We start from the raw sequence: 18,514 nt of genomic DNA, 5'->3' as shown, positions 1-18,514 counted from the left end.
AGAAGTAATACTAGATAATAACGCAATTTTGAGGTATTTGAGGGATTTCAAGTTTCCCCCGCGGTAGTCTAAAAATGTATTTTTTTTACAAATTCTTGTAACTTGGACCTTCTGAGCATGGTCATAATATCCAATATTTTTTTAAGATTGCAACTTAATTTATTCTACGTATTTAATTTCATAGCCAATATTACACAATAATGATCTCTCAATCACTTGAATCTTCTAAGAAATCATTTAAAATTATCAAATATAAGATCTTACTTTCCAAAAGCTCCGGCAATCTGGGTAGCGATGGGCAGAATTTTCGTGGCCGCTGGAAGAACCTTATCGCGGATAACGCGTCCAGCACCTCGGATGAAATCCATGAAACCATGGGCCTCCTCGGGGTTCATTCCAGCGATGATCAGGGCCTCTTGGAGTTTCTCCGCGTCCAATGTTCCGGTGGATTCCGAGGGGGCAGCGAAGGCAACGGCCACCAGGGCAGCGAGGACCAGGACGAATTTCATCTTGATGAGCTGGGGAGGATACTGATCTGAACTCAAGTTCTGAATGAAGAAATGGGTTGCGAAACGAGGTTTTTATAGGGTAAATTTTAACTTCAAATGACAAAAACTGTTTGAAGTAGCCTGAAACGTGTTTACTTTCGAAATCTGGGTATTACCGACGTCTACTGATTGGAAATACCTACATGTTTTTTATTAGAAATTTATGACACACTTGATCAAACAAGTAGCTTCTTATTCAAAATGTGTGGTACATTTTATCAGAAAAAATATCAGGAATTAATATTGATTTTCCTAGACACCCTCAATCAGATTTTCTTAACTACCCTTAATCAGTGTCCAAACGAAAAGTATAGCTGTGACTGCACAACTCGACATATTTGCAGTCTTGTCAGTAAACGCTTCAATTACGTGTAGGTATGATAGATTTGGGCACCCTGAATATGCTCTAATCGACAGAATTGAATTTTAGTGGATTTCCTGCCAATAAATAAAATTGTAAATTTCTGGTACAAATGCTATGGAATCATCTAATGCCACCATGCGCACCCACTTATTTTTGTTACCACTACAGATAAACGTGTACGTACAGGAAGCTCATCACTATCATACCTTTAACGAAACTAAAGCGTTCACTGACATCAACTTCAAAAATGTCGAGTTGTGCTATCCTATCTTTTTTTTTGAAATTAAATAAGTTTTTATTGAACTTTCTTTTAATAATTACATTTCATTTACATGCTATAAGGTATGGCCTAATGCTCTTCATCTTTGTTGTATTTTTCGTTTTGTTATTAACTGGTCACATTTATTTTATTTACTTCAAATTGTTTTACATTTTTGCATTGAATCGAATACATTTGGGTAAAAAAAAAGAAAAAAAATCAATCCTAACTTAAAACTAAAAAAATAATTCATTGAAATATTCAAAATCATTAGAACGAGTAAACTACGAACTGTATTTAATTTTGGACAGCTTCTATTCTTGGTAGAATGGTCGCCGCCGCAATTGAAGCATTTCGCTTCGATGTTCTCGTTGATTGTTTCGCAAGCTTGAGTTTTGTGCTCACCTCCGCAGGTTGCACAACGACTCTTGATGAAACAGTTCCTTCCACCATGCCCAAACTGCAAGCAGTTCGAACATTGTGTCACGTCACGGTGCACTGGACGATAACGTTCCCAAGTCACGATGATGCTGAAAATTGCCCGAACTGCTTTCAGCTCAGACGGCGTTGTCGATCCTTTCTCGAGATGAACCAGGTACAGTTGATCACGATATTTGATGTCCTTGTTGTGTCTCGTCATCTTGAAGACTTCGATCACGTTCAACTTCAGAGATTTGAGCTCTTCTTTCAGCACACTCACATCCATGTCGTACAGGTCTCGGAGGACCTGTTTCATGGGGCGTTTACCTGGATCGTCATGGCTGTAGTATTCAATCTTTGTGTTGTTCAGAAAATCCCGAACGTAGTTGTAATCCTTTCTGGTAGGTAGCCAAATTTTGAGCCCATCAGCACACAAGCGAATGGAAGCTCGTAAAGCACCAGATTTGATAAACCCGGTCAGCCACTTTCGCACCGAATCCGATGACGATGTTTTCACAAAAAATGGTGGCAACTTTTCCCGTCGTTCAAATTCTTCCTTCTCGCTCACGTCCACAGGGAGGGTAGCGAACTGGTTTCCAGACGAATTTTGAGCGTCCTTGCCCAAACTGCCTGGCTTTGCAGGTAGCGCTTCGGCATTCGTTAGCTTCTTCAAATCAACCGATCCTGCTGGTGAGGACCGCTTTTTCTTGCCGTGAGGCATTTTTTGCACTTTTTAGCACTTTTATTGATGTGTGAGGGACGCACGTCTGACTCGCTTCTCTGCTAATCGCAGACTCTGCTATCCTATCTCTTTTGTCATTCTCGAAATATTTTGCTCTGAGTGTAGCTAGCATAAATCAAAGATTAAACGAAACCCACCAAGGGAAAAATACATCAAATTTTACAAGTTTTAGCTAGGTTATGGATCATTAATCTTGCTTAATACGATCTGAATATGCTAAATAATGAATTGATAGATAGCAAATCATTAAACAATATTGAAGAAAAATAAAAAAACTTATAAAGGGTCTTATTGCATACAACTCGAGTACGTTTTTAAGGAGCTTTTATTTTACATTAAAGTGCTGATGAATCAGGTAATTGCATTATGGAAATTAATTTAAACTAATTTAAGACAGTACTAAACAATAAGTAAGCGTGAATTAGAAAACTAATAAAAAAAGTCAAAGTAGTTATGTCACAGACATAACCGGAATGGCGTAGACTACGTAAAGTTTTGATATGTGAACCATTTCTTAATTTTGATGAATTTGCTAGACACTTGAAATACATTAACGGAATAAGATCGTGAATGCGATCGGTAAATTCAGTCGGACCGTGTACGTACCGGTTGTTGAAACAGAATTTATATACGATTCGAATTGACTTTTACTAGAAAGAGATGGCAAATCTAATGCGAACAAAACCGCAGCTACCATGTAAACATACTTTGAATGTGTTGATAAATCTTTGACTAGACAACATCGAATGGAGGAAGGAAAGAGAAGAACGAAAAACGATTTTTTCGCGAACCGAGTAAATGTTTGGTAGCAGAATGAGGGGGAGGGCAGCCTCAGAAAGCTGTGCAATCCGTCACCCCAGAAGTAAATCGTGTCAATTCAATTAGAGGGAAGGAAGATATAAGCGTTTGACGGATGACGCAGTATTCCAGGGCATTCGGCCCGGGTTTTTAGGAGTTGGGGGCGAGAGCAGCCTCAGAAAGCTGTGCAGACCGTCGCCCCCGAAAACCAAAATTTGTTCCTGAAATTTAAACTGTAATTATTCATTGCGCTGCCTCGCCCCGGGTGGGACGAGGGATGGGAAGTGAGGGAACTCCGAAGAGTTGGAAAGTTTAACAACTAGAATATGGAAGTTTCACAACCACGGCTTGACCCACGAGAGGCAACTTTTCGACGAGAAGGAGCAAGCGCGCGCCCCATCTTGTTGCTGCCTCGTCCGGCCATCGAGAGGCAACTGGCTGACGGTGACGACGAGAAGGCGATGCGCACTTCTTTTGCAGTTCTGGTCCCTCTCTCTCCTGCTGCTGCTGCTCTGGTCTCTCTCCTGCTGCTGCTGCTCTGGGCTGAGCTTTCCTGCTGCTGCTGCCGGTCCGACGTCTGAGACGTGTATGATAGAATGGGCTGAGCGCGCGTTCTTATATATGATTCCGGTCTGCTACTTCCTCCTTTTTCGCGACCGACACTCGGTCGCGTTGCTCGGATGATTTTCCCTCAAAATAGGTACTTGACATTCCTGTCCGTGAGTGGGAAGCGCTCATTTTGCTTGCAAAATCTGTGCTTTTTGAAAACATTTTAAAACATTCAATTGTTTCAATAGTAAAACTATTTTGCCAACAATGAAAGTTTTATAGCAAATTGCTGAATAATTTTCGAATCGAATGGAACCAAAATCGTGCCGATTCGATTTGAGGGAAGGAAGATATAAGCGATAGACGGATGACGCAATATTCCAGGGCCTTCGGCCCGGGTTTTTTGGAATGACACCCCAGTACCTTCGACAAAGACGTAAGTCTACGTCAAAAAACAGAATTGTTAAACATAGTCATACATCATACGTCATTCAAATTGCACCTGTTCAAGGTAAACAAACTCCGATTTCATTTTTTAATGTTTTTTTTTGTGCTTAACTTAATTTTTTAAACATCAGTTAAAATTTCCGTTCCGGCCATTGTTACCATGTTGACCGTTGTCCTCGCTGCCCAAGCTGTGGTATATGGAAAACACCATCAGGACCTGACATCAAAAATGTATAATACAAAGGACAATGCGTACTTTTGAAGGGTGAATCGTTGATTCTGGAGACACCGGACGTCAATCCAATGCGCACCTTGGGACAATCATTATTTCTTATGGAATGTGTTCAATGGACCATCCCCTACAAACCTGTCTTTATTCCGAGTGAATCCAAATTGTCCCCAGACCTGTAGGAACTATTTAAGAAAAAGCACAACAATCCCATAGTAATTTCCATATTAACTTTGAACCGCTGGGGACAGGCCAGTTCTCAACCAAATGGGCTGATATTTGGCATGAGAGTTCCTATGGGTATCCTCTACAAGAGGAACCTCGGTTTGCCGTAATTTGTTTTTTTTTTGTTTGGTTGAAACACCCTATTGTATATCAATACTTTGACATCATTATACAAATTTTCTTTATGTTTTGACTAAACTCTTCTCTTAAATTATTTTTATTTTTTCCCGTTCCTTCATCTTCATCTTCATCTACTCTGAACACTTCAAAATTCAAATTCCCCAACAGAAGTCAACTACATTCAAGTTTCCATTCGCATCATTTACTTCCTGACTGTAGATTCCGCAAACCTACAAATCCGTTGTTCCGCCAGGCCCAACACTTGATCCAACCAAGTCTTGCCACTGTTGTCCAACCAAACCTTGATCTCCTTCGCATATGCCGTGGTCATTGAGCCGATCCTCGGTGCCTTGAGTTTCTTGCAAATCCGGCGTTGCCCGATGTCATTAACATTGCGTTGGTCATTTCGGTTTTGTTTTGATTGAAATCCAAACTTTTTCATTTTGTTTCTATTTCTCTCAATCTTATGACGCAGATATATCCACTCAATGGTTTTCTTTCCAGCCGCCTGTGGGGGGTGACTGAAACTTGTGGAAATCGAATAAAGCAAGCAAAACTGTGTGCATACACTCTTGAATTGGCTAGTTCGTTTATTTTTTCAATTTATTTTTCTCTACTCGCGCTCATGTACATCGAAGGTTGGGTGGGTCTCTTAGGTCTACAGAGGAGTTTAGGGTAAAATAGTGGGGTCTAGAGGGGTCACGGAATCGGGAACTCGTCTCGGAGGGTGAAGTTTTTGCCCTGGGCGTACGGTGGGTTCATGTTGACGTTCAGGAAGTACAGACCACGCGTTCTGAAACGAAAAGGAGACATCAACGAAGGGGTTGAAAAGGTCACTCTCTAAGATGTTTGCACCAGCATCAACTTATGTAACTGAGTTCGGGTTGAGGCATGCACAGTGTTAGTGTGGCAGTGTTGCCAAACGCACTGCGATAGCACTTTAATAACGTGATAACTTACACTAAGTAGGTATCGCAAGAAAACCATTAAAAACTGACCACCACAACGGTTTTGTGCAATTTTTATGGGCCTGTCGGGAGTTGAGGTGGACGTGAGAGATTGAGATTCAAGTGGTTTTGTTGTTGGCATGCAGTCTCAGTGACAACAAAACTGGCTAAAGAAACTCGGCGATTGAGGAAAAATGTGCAAAAAAGAGACAGACAGCGAGAGAGTAATATTTTTTTAATGTTGCAATGCAACTCGCAAAAAACAGGTGAGGCTGGTACGGCGTGCGGATCTTGACGATTCGCTGAGAAGACTTAACAAATCTTATTCTTCACAGTACCACATTTGTTTGAACAAAACGAAAAAAATAATCAGGATTCAAAACATAACATGCCCAGGATAGCATTCCCCTGAAGACAAGCGTTATACTGCGGTCGTAAATTTATGCACATTTTGCTCTCATCATCATCAAACTCATCTACGATTACAACCAATTAAGCGCACACAGCAACCATCACCACCATCCCCGAGACTCACGTATTCGGCGTGTACGCGCCCATGAGGGCCAGCTGGCTGTCCTCACGAACCGGGCACAGCCCCAGCATGTACAGGTACCAGTGGGCACACCGATACCCGTAGAAGCCCACTTCCGTGGCGATCGATTCCGCGTAGTACTCCGGCGCCCGGTTGTGGTTGCACTCGCCCGTAGTCATCATCATCTGGGCGTTGCAGCCGGGCTGTTCGACGCCACCGTTGATGTAAAAGTCGGTGTGACCACTCGGATGAAGGATCCCCCGAGCGAACACGTCCGTGTGGATCACCTGGGGGTGGTAATTGAAGCCAGATTATGTCAGTCTAATGTTGTTGACATAAAACCCACTAACCTGAACAAACTCCGCGTCCGACTGGTCCAGTTTGTACTCGTTGGGTGCGGTTATGAAGAGGGGCTTGGCCGGATCTAGGCCGGTGATTCGCCGAAGCTTGCCCGCCCGCAGGTAGTTGGAGATCATGCCGGACGTTTGCCCACCCAGACTGAACCCCACCACGTGGATATCATCCAGCGTGAACATCTGCTGGTCGATGAGGTAATCCAGCAGCTGGGCCGTACAGTTGGCCACCGTGGGAAGATTCCGGACGGCCTGGTAGTAGCACGGTTCCTGGGCCAGCGGGTTGTAATCGGGCGAGATAATGTTGAACTCGTCGTACGCCAGGTAAGCCGGCCGGATCGAGGTGTTTGGGGCGTAATTACGGTGGCCCGTGTAGCCGTGAATTAGGACGATCAACGGGCGGTCCAGCACGAACGGAGCCCGGCTTATCGCTTCCGGGTCAAACATGCTAAGCTCAGTCGGTTCGTACTGGGTTTCTCTGTGGAAAGGTTAAAAAAAGTGTTGAACAATGATATCGCTAGCAATTATTCGTCGTTTTTTAAGCAGGTAGAAACAATTGATTTTGATTTATTTTTTCATAGAACTTTTTTTAGCAATGTGTAACATTATAGGGTAGAGGACCCAGAAATAGCCCACTTTATAGTGGCAATCTAGGAAATTTGATGACAATTTATGGTTTTTGGTTCTATTTGTTGTAGAACGTTGATAAACTATTTGATTTTAAGTTTCCACAAGGTTTTTATCATTTACATGTTCATTTTTGATAAAATTTTGCGTTTTCCCGAGCATGGGTAAATAACAAGGGAAATGCGTAATAACACCTTTCTCTGGTATCAATACCAAATTTTGGTATTCCTGGACCCTTTAAAATTTGTCTTGAGGATTATGCAAGAGCAAAATGTGGTATCATACCAATTTAAGGTATTGTTTTGATATTGCAAAATTGCAGAATTTGTCAATGGTCGAACACCACAAATTGGTATTCTTTTGGTATTACAGTGTTTTATCAAATTCCTCTGAAACTATGGGAAAATTTTGACCAATTTTGACAAAATAATTAATTTTGCACTAAAATGATGTATCAAAGTGAATGCTTTCATTAAAAACCGGAAATTTCAAACTTGATTTTAAACATTTTTGATATACCCCCTAAAGAAATTACTTGAAATTGTTGAAAGTTTCTAAGTCAGGATGGCACATTTTGGTATTATTTTGGTATTGAAAGGTTTCATCAATTTTCTCTAAAACTATGGGATTTTTTTTACCAATTTGGACAAGATAATAAATTTTGCGATAAAATGACTTGAAAAAAAAAAACAAATACTTTGAAAAACGAGTCAATCGAAAGATTATTGAATTTTGGTGAATTTCAATCCAGTTTTAATAACACTTATTTTTAAATCTTGTTATTTTTCAGAATCTTCAAGAACTTCATGCACAGGCCGTTCATCAATGATAAATCCATTCGGTGTGGTGAAGAATATCACTAAGAACAACATGGAATCATCAGGTGAGTAGATTTGGCTGTTGCATATGGATCATTTCCGTTTTTTCACTAACTGCAACTGCTGCACTAAAAATAGTATGAAAATACCAAATTTTGGTATTACTTGTGCAAATATCAGCGACCAAAATGTGATCTTGGTTGCCCAGTAATAGATGGTAAAATACCATCAAATCATACCAAAATCATGTATGTGGAAGACCACAGGAATACCAAAATATGATTTTCCAAGGGCGCGGGAATACCTAAAATCAAAACCATGGCAATACCAAGTTTTGGTATTCAAGCAATGTTCAAAAATCCAAAGACCTCAACTTGGTATTGAAATGGTTCTATTTTGAGGTATTATTTAACCCTTGGAATAACATGGTTTGGTATTGTTGTGCCCTTTCACATACAAGACTTTGGTATGATTTTATGGTATTTTACCATCTATTACTGGGCAACTAAGGGCACATTTTGGTCGCTGTTATTTGCCCAAGTAATACCAAAATTTGGTATTCCCGTGTTATTTACCCCTGCTCGGGTTAATAAAGTGCTCTGAAGAGCCTATTTTCACCCCCCTAAATCCAATTTTCGCCCACCCTTGGAACCAGTTTTCGCCCACGACAAAAATCAAGAAATCAAATGAAATTATGACACAAAGCTAAGCAAATATGGTCTCTTATTGATACACAACATGTTCCCGAAGCTAAGTTTCATTGATATGCACATATTTTGTCATACATATTATAAATTGAGGTTCAAAAAAGGAGTTTTTTTTTCAGATATCCTACTTATTTTGAGATTCTCTGTCTATTATAACTAAAACCAAAACATGTTCTCACTCTCACTTAAAAAATATGACTGAATCAAAATTTGTGATAGAATTCATGTGTCCCTGTTTACCCTAGATAAGGGCACACAGTTACAATTAGCTCCATGTTGTTGTTGATTTTGTTAGGGGAGCTTTAACCCTATGGGTCATTTGCTCCCGAATTGACTCAATATAAAACATCGAGAACCTCCTTATAAAAATATTAAAGCACATGTGTAACTACTTCTCCATCCTCTGCTTAATTTGTTCTCCTATGTACCAGTAAACTTTTACAACATTTGAACGAAAACCCCTTATGAATGAAAGTAATTAAAATGATTATTTAATATTTAAAAATAATCTAGAATGTTCCAAATATATTTTCAACCACATTTCGCTGCGATTAGAAAAATTTTTATGGTAAACGAAAACTGGTTCCAGATAAAATCTTAAAACACAATACTAGATTTCGTCCTGGTCGAAAATTGGATCGAATGTTTTTTCATGATCCCAGAAATCGCCAACTTTATTTTATTGAAATAACCTTTGGTAAACGTTTAAAACAGGTAAAACACTAGATTTTCATGAAATTCAGACATACAGTGAACTAATGAATTATTCATTCACATTATTTTCGGACAAAGTGAGTTGAATTTCCCTCATTAACATTATTACTCGCTGTAGTCTAAATTGACAAAAATATGGCGGCTGCAGTAAGGCTTTTTTTGAAAAGCTTATAAATACTTAATAAACAATAGAAATTCATTTGGAATGTTTAAATTAGTACTAGAGATGAATGAATATGTAAACCTGCATAATAAATTCAACCAAAAAACGGTATGAGTTTGCTAAATACAGATTAAATCCAGTAGGTGGGCGAAAACTGGAGCAGGGCGAAAACTGGGTCGTCTACCCTATGAAACGTTTGCTTTAACCAGTCTTCACAGCGCTGATGATGGAGGCAGTAATGCCGCTAAGAATTTTAAGGAATCCGCTTGCGGCTTCAGGATCAGCTCCAGCCAGGACCAAGGCTTGTTGGAGCTTGGCACTGTCAAAAGTTGATGGAACAGCGATGGCAACGGCCAACAGGGCAGCGAGGATGAGGACAAATTTCATCTTGGTGAGCTTGTTAGGGTGCTGATCTGAACACAAGTTCTTACTGAAGATTGAGAAGCTGAGATGTGGCTTTTATAGGCAGTAACTTATAAAACGTAAAACCGTCTACTCGAATGATTTTGTTTACTTCGAGCATGTGCAATTTTTATGACGTTCATTTACAAAAAAGAATCTGTTATCATGGAACTTTTCAGATTTCAGATTGTAATTTTGATTGTTTTATTTCAACTAGGATTACTTCTTACTAAAAATACATTAAAAGATGGGTTATTTAGATAAAAAAAATACGTTACAAACTAGTTCCGTATCTGTTTAAGAATCATATCCAGAATTCAGATCTGAAACTTGGGATATTCCACAAAAAACAGACATGCTCACAGACGTCAGTAAAATTCCAGATATCCAAAATAAACGAAATCAATGGAGTAGACGATTTCACTTTTCGAGATTTATTTGTGTTTCACTTACGTTATTGCCTATAAAAACCTCATCTCAGTTTTCAAATCATCATTCAGAACTTTAGCTCAGATCAGCACCACAACCAACTTCTCAAAGATGAAATTCGTCCTCGTCCTCGCTGCCCTGTTGGCCGTTGCCGTCGCTGTCCCGTCAACTGGACTAGACAGTGCCAAGCTCCAACAAGCTCTGGTTCTGGCTGGAGCTGATCCTGAGGCCGCAAGCGGATTCCTGGAAATACTCTCTGGAATCACTGGAGTCCTGAACGTGGTTGTTCCCAACATTGCTCCCATAATCAACGCTGTTAAGACTGGATAAAGAAAACGTTTCTTTAAAATGATTATAATCAATGAAATTGATTGAACAGCAAAAGCTTGTTATTTGTTTGATTTTTTTAATTTCAGGACTCCGATGAAGTTGATTTATGATTGAGAAGTTCTACCCAAAACCGTCCCAAAACGGTGACGTACTTCCATCATTTTTTAAGAATCGGTTTGAAGTATTCCCAAAAAATCTAAAACCATTTTTAACATTTTTATGAACACATATAATTCTCGGGTGAGTTTTCAAAAAGCCGTAAGAGCCACTGCATTTTGTTGCATTTTGTAAGCACTTTCAGATGCATTTTGAATTTTGAAATTAAATTGAGTTTTGCCGAAGTTACAGCCTTTTTAAGATTTTTGACGTTTTTGAACCTTCAAACTTTTTGTCCCGATTTGCCCCACTTCCCGTTGACTTAGAGTGCTCGTATTTTGTCCAGATGCTAGTTTTATATGTACAAACAACCCCTGAAAATTTCAGGCAGATTGGTGAGGTCGATGCGAGATGGGTATGCTTTGCTCGTGGACTCGCTCTTAAGTGTCTTTTTTTGACGGAGGTGATATGCATGCTTTTGCATGCGATTTTACTATGGGATTTTTTGCTGTGCAGGTCTGTCTAATCTAAAAATCAAACTATACGCTCCCCGAGCAGGGCTAAATAACACGGGAATATTTTTTTTTTGTATTACTTGGGCAAATAACAGGGACCAAAATGTGCCCTTGGTTGCCCGTACCAAAGTCTTGTATGTGGAAGGGCACAACAATACCAAACCAAGTTATTCCAAGGGTAAAATAATACCTCAAAATAAAACCATTTCAATACCAAGTTAAGGTCTTCTGGATTTTTGAACATTGCTTAAATACCAAAACTTGGTATTGCCATGGTTTGATTTTAGGTATTCCCGCACCCTTGGAAAATCAGATTTTGGTGTTCCTGTGTTACATGATTTTGGTATGATTTCACAAGGGTTTCCAGAAGCGTTTATTACTTGCCAGTCTGCCAATTAATTACTTAAATTTCTGGTCCAAAATGATTAATTACATTAATTACTTAATTACTTTTCATTACGATAAAAAACATTTAATTTTATTTAAGTATTCATTTCTACGGTTCAAAACTAAATTATTTATAAATAGCTCATTCGATAGCTCTTTTTTTAAAAATTATGCTATTTTTTTTGTACCAATCAGGATATTGTGAATTTTGCGTATAATTTTTATTGAAAATAGCTATAGGCGATCAAACGTAAAAAATGCCCCCCACTAGAGGGCGCTGAAACTTTGGGTGATTTTTACATAATATCCTACAGCGAGTTAATTGGTTTGAAATTTGGAATTGTTTTATTTTTTTATAAAATTGACATTAGTATTTAATTATACCATTTTCAGGTAAGAAATAAGTAGCTCAATTGATATGAACAATAATATTTGTTTTATGGCCAATTTAACCTGTTCATTATCTGATTCGAAATTCCATTATGTTTCACGTTTCGATCAACCAAACCCTTATCAATCAATTGCAAAAGAAGATTATTTAAGTTGACTTACGATTTTTGAAGTCGTGTTTTTCATAAAAGCAAAAAAAATACTGTACTGTATTTCTTCAATATATAAATTTAAATATAATTAATTAATAATTTAAAATTGATTTCAGTTAATTGGAAGTAGAATGCCATTAAAATATAGAAGTTGTTTGAAAAAAGGTCCCCTGATTATTGTGAAATTCATCAAAATAACGTTAAGTTTTAATTTTTTTTTCAAATATTGGTTTGACATTACTTTGCATGTTTTTTTTCTCAAGCAAATTAAAAAAAATCCGTTGCTGAAAATACGAATAATGTGAAAGGTGACATTTACATTGGATTTAATTTCTGCATCTGAATATTAGTCAATTTTAATTTCACTGAGTTTGATTTTTAACATTGAAACATTTGTCTCAGAAATATTTCGAAATTTTTCGGGAAAATTGCTGAGCTCTTAATAGAGAGATATAACAGGACTGTCAATTTCTGCAGATTATGAAAAAATATAAAAAACATATTTTTATTTTTATTGATTTTTAAATGGCTATCACTTGAAAACTTTGTTTTTATCAACGATAATTAAATACGTTTTGGTTTTAAGATCCACATAAACTTCAAATAATTTTGACTGCCTATTAGAAGCAAAGGCATAAAAATTTATCAATTCTTATGTAGTTCTTGCAAAAAAAAGAAACATATTTTTATAATTACTTAATAAAAATTAATAGATTTCGGATTCACAAAACATTTTTTACTGGGTAATATATCATGGCGTTGTCTTTTGTTGTTAATTAGCTTCGATAAACAACAAGATAAAAATAAATTTTAGGAGAGAACTATAGTGAATAAGGCCTTCTATATACAGAACCAGTCTATTTTAATCTTTGTGTTTCACTTTTATTTCAAATAAATAAAATACTGTTATAATAGATTATATATAAGAAATAAATAGTTTCGTTGAAGAAGAACAATTTAAAAAAATCAATTGCTTTAATTACTCAAAAATCACTTTAATTACCAATTAATTACTTTAAATTACTCTAATTACCATGAATTACTAAGTAATTAAAGAATTTCCTAATTACCAGCTAAAAATCAAAGTAATTATTAATTACTTGCCAGTCCGAGGCCTTGCTGGAAACGCTTGTGATTTCATGGTATTTTACCATCTATTACTGACACAATTTGGTCGCTGGTATTTGCAAAAGTAATACCAAAATTTGGTATTTTCATACCATTTTTAGTGCAGCAGTTGCAGTTAGTGAAAAAACGGAAATAATCTATATGCAACAGCCAAATCTACTCTCCTTAAGATTCCATGTTGTTTTTAGTGATATTCTTCACCACATCGAATGCATTTGTCATTGATGAACGGCCTGTGCTTGAAGTTCTTGAAGCTTCTTAAAAATAACAAGATTGAAAAATAAGTTTTGATAAAATGAAACTGCATTGAAATTCATCAAAATTCAATAATCTGTTGATTGACTAGTTTTTCAAAGTATTCTGTTATCCCGACTTAGAGAAATTTCAATGATTTAAATAAAAAAATCTTAGCGGGTATATATAAAAAAAAATAAAAACAGCCATAACATTTTTGGGTTTCAAGTCATTTTAGCGCAAAATAAATTATTTCGTAAAAATTTATAGAAAAAAATCTCATAGTTTCAGAGGAATTTGATGAAACATTCCATTACCAAAATAATACCAAAATGTGTCATCCTGATTTAGAAAATTTTCCGCAATTTCAAGTCATTTAAAAAATGTTTAAAATCATTTTTTTTGAAATTTCCGGTTTTCACTGAAAGTATTCGCTTTGAGACATCATTTTAGCGCAAAATTAATTATTTTGTGAAAATTGGTCAAAATTATCCCATAGTTTCAGAGGAATTTGATAAAACACTTTAATATCAAAATAATACCAAAATGTGGTGTTCGACCATTGACAAATGCTGCAATTTTGCAATACTTGTATAATCCTTAACACAAATTTTAAAGGGTCCAGGAATGCCACAATTTGGTATTGATACCAGAGAAAGGTATTATTACGCATTTCCTTTGTTATTTACCCAAGCTCGGATCTACAGCATTGCCTTGGCGTTTTTCTGGAGAATTTTAAATCAGGGGAGAAAAAAACATAACATTTGATTTACCCAACTTAAAGTATTAAAAGTAAATGTCACGTTTTTCAATTGAAAACGATTAAAATTCACACTTAAAAACTTTGTCGATAACACATTTCATATTTATTTATTTTTTTGCATTGATTTCAGAAAATTTTAGAATTTCACCAGATTTCGCGGAAATTGTGGAATTTCACAAATTTCACGCTGTCCGCGAAATCGTCAAAATTCACCAACCCTAATTCATAACTAACTATGTAGCATAAAAAAATGAAATTTGTTACATAGAAATTAATTTTAACAGTTCTTTGGTTGAAACTGTCCAAAGAATCCGATTGCAGTATGTTTTCCGACTTGATTTTGAGTTATCTATGAATGTTTTTTTCTAGAGAAGTTTTGTAGCTTCTTCTCTTTGAGGGAAAACTAATTTAAAGGCCTAATAACAAGAATATTCGACTAACTATAATGGTATCGCCAGTAAGAGAAAAATCGAGTAGATTTGAAAATTTTATTGGTAATGATTGTGATACAAAAAAAAAAAGTTTTTTTGCTATTGAATCTATTTTGATGATTAAATCAATTAAAAAAACATTTGCTTTAACCAGACTTTATAGCAGAAGTTATAATAAAATCAAATAAGGTTTTAAAAGTGAAATCGTCAAATAATTTTGTTTACTTTGAATATCTGCATTTGGCTGACGTCTGTGAAAAGTAAACATATCTTCTCTCATGGAATTCCCAAACAAAATTATTTCTCTTTGAATTCCACCATGCAAAGCAGATGTATTCTTTTTTGTCAGGTAGATGTATTAATCTGATAAGAGAAATCAAGTTTGAAATGTGCATTAAAACCAGTGTTGCGTTCCTCACGCGCTCACGCGCTCGTGAGCGCTCACTTTTCGCTCATTCGTGAGGAGGAGCGCTGCGCGAGCTAGCTCACGTTTGCCCGCGCTCACGTTTGCTCCGATTTTTTCAGCTCGCGTTTACTCCACGCTCGCGCTCACGCTCATATTTCGCTCACGGAGCGCTCATTTTGGACGTGTCGCTAATCATTTGACGTTTTTGAGAATGTTTTTTTTCAATTCTAGATGGATTTTTTGCGTAAGGTGCAGTAGGGCTGTGGAAATATGACTTTGTGAACAAATTTTATGATATATGAATTGGAATAGCTCATTTTTATCAATCATGTTTCTAAATAAAAGGTTGGATTCGCAAGGGTCAAATAATTTTTAGACATACCGTTGAATGTATAAATATTTTTAGAATTTAAAGGATTTATTGTAGCAGAGAGGGGAGGAGGGGTATAGACGCCTAAATAAAAGGGCCTGTAAACCTTAGAAAAACTTACAAAACAATGAATTGATTCAAGAGGATTTATGCTTTGGTAAGTTCGATTCAAGGTTAAATGCTTGGTTGATTAAAATATAACATTAAACTGTTTTATGTACCTAATCAGTGTTTTGACTACATTTCCAGATTGCGGGTCAGAATGAGCTACCATTAAAAAAGTTATTCCGTTTATTAAATCTTTCAGTGATTAGAAACGGCTAATCATTTCTATAAGGTTAGTCTTTATTTAGCAAACATTTTAGAAAATAGGGTAACATTTTTGAAACAGTTCAATTTTAAATATATACCTCAAAATTCCTAAGGGTTGAAATAACCATTTTGACTCAAATCAAATTAATTGTCAACATTTTTCACCACGAAAAGGTTGGCTCTTCTTCCAACAAGTGGATTTTATTCAACACTTTCGCAACCAAACCTCTGAAAATATTCAATTACAAGTTATACATGGTTTTTTGAACATGGATGATTGTAACTGTTTAAAAGATTATTTAAAAATTGATAAAATATACATCAATTGTCAATATTTTTGTACATAACAACAATACAATATGGATTTGATTTGTGAACAAACAGTGCATTTCTTCACGCCAATGAATGTTTACATTATGAATTTAGTTTTTTGTTCCTTGTTCGAAAAATGTCTAGATTTTAAATAGAACGTAAATTTCGGTTCTCTGATCAAATCCATTTCATTGCCTAGTTTTGTTTATTTCGACCACTTTGTTGTTTGTTTTTGCTGCCTGTGCTGAGATAGTTCTAGAAACTTCGTTTCAAACAGGCAGATGCTTCAACAGGAAAAAACAACTACCTACTTTGGCTCACCAGCTCACGTGAGCGCAAAACGCTCCGGTGAGCGTGAGCGAGCACGAGCTACCTGATAAAAACTCACGCTCCAGCTGGAGCGAGCAAGCCTTCCGTGAGCGCTCGCTCATTCGCAACCCTGATTAAAACAGACATCATTTTGATTCAATGTCTTAATAGCACATTTCAAAATTATTCTGAATCATTGTAGAAACCGATTTATTTTTTTTTAATTTTTTTTTCGATAGCAGGAAAGGTGCCCTTATTTTCTATCAATGCTCTTGGAAATCGGAATTTGATTGGCAAATCTCAGTAAAAAAAATAGTAGTCCACAAGTTAAGAGAATTCTCTTTAAAATATTCACAAGTTTAGAAAAAATTTGAGAATTTTCTAAACTTGTGAATATTTTAAAGAGAATTCTCTTAACTTGTGGACTACTGTTTTTTTACTGAGATTTGCCAATCAAATTCCGATTTCCAAGAGCATTGATAGAAAATAAGGGCACCTTTCCTGCTATCGAAAAAAAAATAAAAAAAATTAAATCGGTTTCTACAATGATTCAGAATAATTTTCATTTATTTCATAAAATTATTCGTATATTTTATAAAATTATTACAAATGAAAAATTTTTTATGTACAGTAGTCCCATAAAACAAGCTGCTGATACAAGTCGTATCAATCTGTAACTACAACAAACTGCACTTTTATGAATAATTCACTCACTTTATTTAAGCATTTTACGCTTTTACAAAAAAATAATTCATGTTTTTTGCCCTCCTGACCAATACGAAATTTAATTATAAAAATTGTTGTTCATTTCAGACTGAATTTTTTTCCTTCATATACAAAATGGCATAGCTTTTAAATCTTCTTTTGCACAATATACCTGGTGTACAGCCAGAACGTTATATTTTCGTTGGGACACTTTTTCGCCGTTTCGTAACACTTGAAGAAATTCCAGTCGGCAACGTTGAAAGGCAGCAAAATTCCAAGCAATAATCCGGTAATCCATTGCGGTGTCATTTTCTTCTATCATATGTCACATAAAAATCACTGTTTCAATTATTTTTTTTCTATTTGTACAAGTCACAATTTCACTCAAATTTTCATCTTCACTTTGCACTTCATTTTTCCCACCCCACACAACCTGCACGCGACGTCAGTTTTTCACAAAAACGCGATCGACCGGAGGAAATAGTTAGAACGTTCTGAAAACCACTTTCCACCACCAGTCTGTCTTATATAGTGGAGCCTTAACTTTTTTTTTAATTTTTCGCCGCACATCATGAGGAGGCAGTCCCTTTGAACAACTCCTCCCACACCCCTTTTTCCACTTTCCACCAACAAGTTAACTTTCTTATCAACAGAAAAGTTAAGGCCAAAAAAACGCGTGTGCCAAAACACCCACACATGAAAGATGCGTTGTTTGTGTTTGCATGCAATCATTCATCAATGGTGAAAAAAAAACAGAATTTTCAAACTCGTTTGGGTGTACTTGTGGTAGGTGTGAGTGTGTAGCGTCAGCTGGGCTTGTTAAATTTCGCGTATTATGGTAGTCGGCTTGTATGTAGTTCTTTTTGGAAACAGGTATTATTAGAACCGGTAGAGAAGCTTAAAGGAAATTTCAATGAGAGAAAAGGTATTGTTATGATTTAAGTTCTCAAAAAAAAACATTAAAGGTTGGTTGTGACGCAATAGATTTCACATAAATATAAAATGAAAGAACTTTTTTTTTTGAATTTTGAGTACGCCAAATTTATACGTATTTTGTTAAAAAGCTTATAAACTTCGTTAACTAAACATAAACATTGGTTTTTTTTTCATTAAAAACTTTATAAGCTACACCCCGGAATTTAAAATAAGAATTTTTAACGTAACTATTTTTCTAAACAGTATTGAAGAAACTTGTTATCCAAAATAGTGCATGGACTTTGTGTGGCCAACCTCATTACATGTTTTAAAAATAAAAATCTTGAGAAAGACCTTACCTGTTGA

At 36.3% G+C, this 18,514-nt stretch overlaps 1 protein-coding gene across 1 annotated transcript; it reads right to left on the bottom strand.

The window, feature by feature from the left end:
- Positions 1-5,298: 5,298 nt before the first annotated feature.
- Positions 5,299-17,718, bottom strand: LOC6036354 (pancreatic lipase-related protein 2). Its single transcript, XM_038258210.1, has 4 exons — positions 17,406-17,718; positions 6,531-7,011; positions 6,184-6,467; positions 5,299-5,494 (listed from the first exon to the last, which is right to left on the bottom strand). The coding sequence occupies exons 1-4, from the start codon at positions 17,540-17,542 to the stop codon at positions 5,401-5,403; spliced, it is 996 nt and encodes a 331-aa protein (XP_038114138.1). The 5' UTR covers positions 17,543-17,718; the 3' UTR covers positions 5,299-5,400.
- Positions 17,719-18,514: the final 796 nt, after the last annotated feature.

The sequence above is a fragment of the Culex quinquefasciatus genome, chromosome 2 (genome assembly GCF_015732765.1).
Source record: "Culex quinquefasciatus strain JHB chromosome 2, VPISU_Cqui_1.0_pri_paternal, whole genome shotgun sequence".
NCBI classification, from domain to species: Eukaryota; Metazoa; Arthropoda; class Insecta; order Diptera; family Culicidae; genus Culex; species Culex quinquefasciatus.
This window is presented reverse-complemented; position numbering and strand designations above follow the sequence as displayed.

Excerpts from the sequence above, each read along its gene's own strand:
- LOC6036354 (XM_038258210.1), bottom strand. The coding sequence starts at position 17,542 with ATGACACCGCAATGGATTACCGGATTATTGCTTGGAATTTTGCTGCCT. Across the intron at positions 6,468-6,530 it reads CGGACGCGGAGTTTGTTCAG|GTGATCCACACGGACGTGTT; the intron begins GTTAGTGGGTTT and ends TACCACCCCCAG. Across the intron at positions 5,495-6,183 it reads GGCGCGTACACGCCGAATAC|AACGCGTGGTCTGTACTTCC; the intron begins GTGAGTCTCGGG and ends TTTTCGTTTCAG.